General features: G+C 55.1%; 1 protein-coding gene and 1 long non-coding RNA gene across 2 annotated transcripts in view; one reads left to right on the forward strand and one right to left on the reverse strand.

The window, feature by feature from the left end:
- Positions 1-1,733: 1,733 nt before the first annotated feature.
- Positions 1,734-2,905, reverse strand: LOC106001401. The gene is made up of 4 exons (XR_001175835.1): positions 2,799-2,905; positions 2,360-2,392; positions 2,187-2,234; positions 1,734-2,028 (listed from the first exon to the last, which is right to left on the reverse strand). It is a non-coding gene; the product is annotated as an uncharacterized LOC106001401 (long non-coding RNA).
- Positions 2,906-3,797, forward strand: part of LOC106001399 (guanine nucleotide-binding protein-like 1) — a 12,313-nt gene continuing 11,421 nt past the window's right edge. Inside the window, exons 1-2 of the mRNA XM_013036492.1 lie at positions 2,906-3,013; positions 3,419-3,584. Of these exons, the coding sequence (XP_012891946.1) occupies positions 2,941-3,013; positions 3,419-3,584 (239 nt within the window). The 5' untranslated portion in view covers positions 2,906-2,940. The remainder of the gene's footprint in view (positions 3,014-3,418; positions 3,585-3,797) is intronic.

Here is a 3,797-nt window from a genome sequence, read left to right on the forward strand (position 1 = left end):
TGACCAAGAACAAGCTGAGGGACAGCACACAAGCCATGAGTTCAAGCCCCAGGACTAGCACATACACACAAAGAAAAATCCCTCAAGTGAGAATCTTGTCTTCAGGTCTCTTCTCAAAGAGTCAACTCAGCAACAGATCTGGGCAGTCCACAGAAGAGGTAAGGACTTTGTACAAGGAGATCCTCAAATTTACCAACACTTTCTCTAGATATCTTTTGGCGAATTTCACAACTCAGAAAATTTCCCTCCGGGTCATGATGAACACGTAGTACCACAGTCAGCTCTGTCCCCACGCCCACACCATGTCACCTGTCCTGTAGCACTGCCTTCCTCCTGCATGTCATGGTCCTTCCTTGCTCTCTTACACACCTGCCACCTGTCTCTTCTGCTAGCACACATGCTCCACAAGCATGACAGTTCTGACCTCCTTTGACTTTCTGAGCGATTCCAAATTCAATCTGCAGACCAAGCCAAAGGCCTAAGAACCACATTGTTTAGTAGTCAGAGCAAAGGCCCTGCTGTCTGCCAGGAGATTCCTGTGTTAATTTGTTTCTGAGAATGAAGCTGAGCAGAAGGGAGTGTTTTGGTCAGGGTTGAAAGGACCAAGTCAGCCTTAGAGGGAAGGCAGGGCACAGCAGGAAGCACAGCGCCTCTCGTGGCAGCAGGAGGCAGAGCAGGGCAGAAACAGGGTGCAGAGAAAACACAATCCCAAGGAACCCCACACACAGTGGAGTCCCAACTACCACAGTCCACCAGCGTCCAGAACTCTCTTCAGGTTTACAATGTACCACCTAATGACATTCTCTCTAGGTCAGAGCCCTCATGACCCATTCTCCTTAAAATGCCCTGACACTCACATGTGGACATGAACTCCACTAACTTCCAGATCCTCTCAGCCAATCAAGATGGGGATCATAATCCCTTCCTGACTCTGCTCTTCAATCCAGGAATTCCTGTGGGAGTAGAGCTGGGAGTAACCAGAGCTGAGGGCAGGTGGAGGGAAGGTGGGCAGAGAAGATGCAGAGGAGCAGGAAGGGAGCTCACAGGAGAAACCTGACATCCCTCCTCTCTGCTCTTCCCACAGGTGGCTCCCTTGAGGGCACTGGGGACAGCACAGACCCACACTGGAGGCAGCAGTGCTAGAAGGAAAGCAAGCTGCCTCACATTGCCTTTCTCCTCACCACACACACCCTGTGCAAGGCTGCCTGGTGCTTTGGGAGGCAGTGACAGGAACACACCCCCTGCTGCTGTCACAGGACACCCAGAAGGCCAACAAGACACCAGCTCATGCAGGATGACAAAAAGGGACATAAGTATGGAGAAACAACTGATGGAGCCTTAGTAGAGGACTCAGGCCTCAGCCTAGTCTCACCTGCACAGTCTGTGCTGTGTTCTATACAAAGGAAAAGCCCCTGTGATCATAGGTGTTCATGGAGAAGGTTCTAGGCAAACAACACAACTGAGGAGCAGGGAAGACAACCCAGATGAGGACTGAATACATGACAGTCCAGAATGCACTGAGCTCCTATCCACACCTGCCTGTTCTCAGGCTAACCCTGGCCCTGCCCACAACACAGCTCAGCAAACATGAGGATTCTAGAATTTAATTATGTTTTATTTTCTACCTCAAGTTTTGGGAATCATTCAGTGATTTATTCAACATTTTTCCATGGCAATAATTTGAAACCCAGACCCACATCCGCATTCTCTTTATCAGTGAGGATGCAGGCAGATGCAGCTCAGAGCAAGGGAAAGTGAAGTCAGGGATGGGGAAGCCCTGGCCCCGCCTCTGCTGGAGCAGCAAGTGGAGGGGAAAGAGACCCAGGTCAGTGTGGGGAGGGTCCTGGTGCTCAGGGCTGGGCTGGCTCCTCAGTTCCTCACAGGAGGCTGACAGCACACAGAAGCCTGGACACGGTCAGAACCCAGGTACAGGAAGAGAAGTCAGGAACTCATGATGTCCCAGGAGGGAGGAGGAGAGGCAGGAACAAATGCTGTGCCTCTCAGACCACACAAAGCAGCTGTGTCACACTGCAGGAGAAAAGAACACGGACAACAAGGCAGATCAGTCACTGTTAGCTACACACTCTGAGCAGGCCACTAATACCCAATGCACAGACCCTGCAACTACAACACAGCCTTCCCTGCGCCTCAGCCCTGCCCCCCATTTAGGGTCTCCCGGTTGTCACCTTTTTCAGCTCTGAGGGAAGCATCAGAACCCTGGTCACTGTCGTCTCCTGTGGTGGAAGAGAGGAACTGGTTAGAGAACACAGGCGTCACTGGAGGAATTCCGGGGTGCATGAGCTCCCACAGGTCCTGTCTGCACCACAACAAAGGTCACCTCCTCCCCCATGGCACTCACTTGCAGCCTTATCATAGCCTTCTCTCTTGTCACCTGTAGGAGAAACACCATGTGAGAGGCAGGACACAAGCAGTGCCATGAGGGCCTGGATGAACCCCTAGCCTTGACCTCATGGGAAGTTTCTAGAAATGTGACCATAGAACCAAGGAAGCATGAGGAGAGAGGACTCCAACAGGTTGGGAAGAGAGACCCCAGGACCTCCTGGAGTGTGACCTCAGTGGGCACCTGAGTCCCTGTGGGCCTGAGTGCTGCAATCAGTTCCCATCACCACCCTCAGGAGGGGGAATTTTGTGTCCTTCGTGTTGCAGGTGATTTACAGAAGAGGAGCTGTCAGGCTGGGGAAGGCCCTGAGTGTGCTGCAACTTCCCATTAGGAGTGCAGCTCACACTTCTGCCTGGGGCCTGAAACCCACAAGTGGCCCAGGAACTCAGACCTCCACCTTCCTACCTCCAGTCCTCTTCCTCCACAGCACAAAAACCACCACAGCTACAATAACCAGAACTGCAAAGATGCCCACGCCAATGACAATGCCAGACGGCAGGAGCTCGGCGGAGGGCGGGCCAGGTTGACTGGTCCGGGCCATGCCGAGGAAGAAGCCCTTCAGCGTGAAGCAGAAGAAGAAGCAGTTGCAGGATAAGCGGGAGCGGAAGCGAGGTCAGTGCGGGAGGAGGGGGCGGGGCCCGGGCTCCCGCACCTCTGGAAGGAGGGGTGTGCCCGCCGCACCTCTGGAAGGGGTGGGCGTGGGAGGGGTGGTAGGCCCGTGAGGATCTGCGTGGGAGACCGCAGAGGGGATTCCCCGACTCCAGTCCCCTGCACCTCGGGAAGGAGTTGGGGGAGGGGGGTCCCTCCTAGCTCCAACGGGGCGCCATCCTCCAAGTTCCCCGGCGGAGTGACTACCCCCCACCCCCAGCATCCCGGGAGGGTCGGCCCGGGAAGGGAGCTGGGAGGTCTGAGGCCCAAGAGAAGTTGGGTAGGCTGGAGACCTGGCTGGCCGGGTTGGGGGGTCCTTCAGTCCCTGAAGAGTGGGCCAGCACTGGCGTCACCGGCCCCTCCCCGCAGGGCTTCAAGATGGGCTATGCTCCAGAACCAACAGCCGCAGCGGGAGCCGGGAGCGTCAGGAGGAGCAGACCGACACCTCGGACGGGGAATCTGTGACCCATCACATCCATAGGTTCAACCAGCAGCCTTCCCAGGGCCTGGGGTCGAGAGGCTACGATCCAAATCGGTGAGGGAGGGAATGGGGCGCCCACCTGGAAATCGGAGTGTGGGCAGTAAAGGTGGCTGCTTCTGCTACTGCTGCTGTTACTGCTACTACTACTGCTACTGCTTCTACTGGAGGCTCGAAAGAGGAGACAGTGGGGCTCTTTCTGGAGCAGCCTATAATCCTCCCTTCTAGAGGGGCTGCAGAGTTTTGCTTTTAAAAGTGGTTGAAAGGATC

Source organism: Dipodomys ordii, unplaced genomic scaffold (assembly GCF_000151885.1).
Source record: "Dipodomys ordii isolate 6190 unplaced genomic scaffold, Dord_2.0 Scaffold294, whole genome shotgun sequence".
Lineage (NCBI taxonomy): Eukaryota > Metazoa > Chordata > Mammalia > Rodentia > Heteromyidae > Dipodomys > Dipodomys ordii.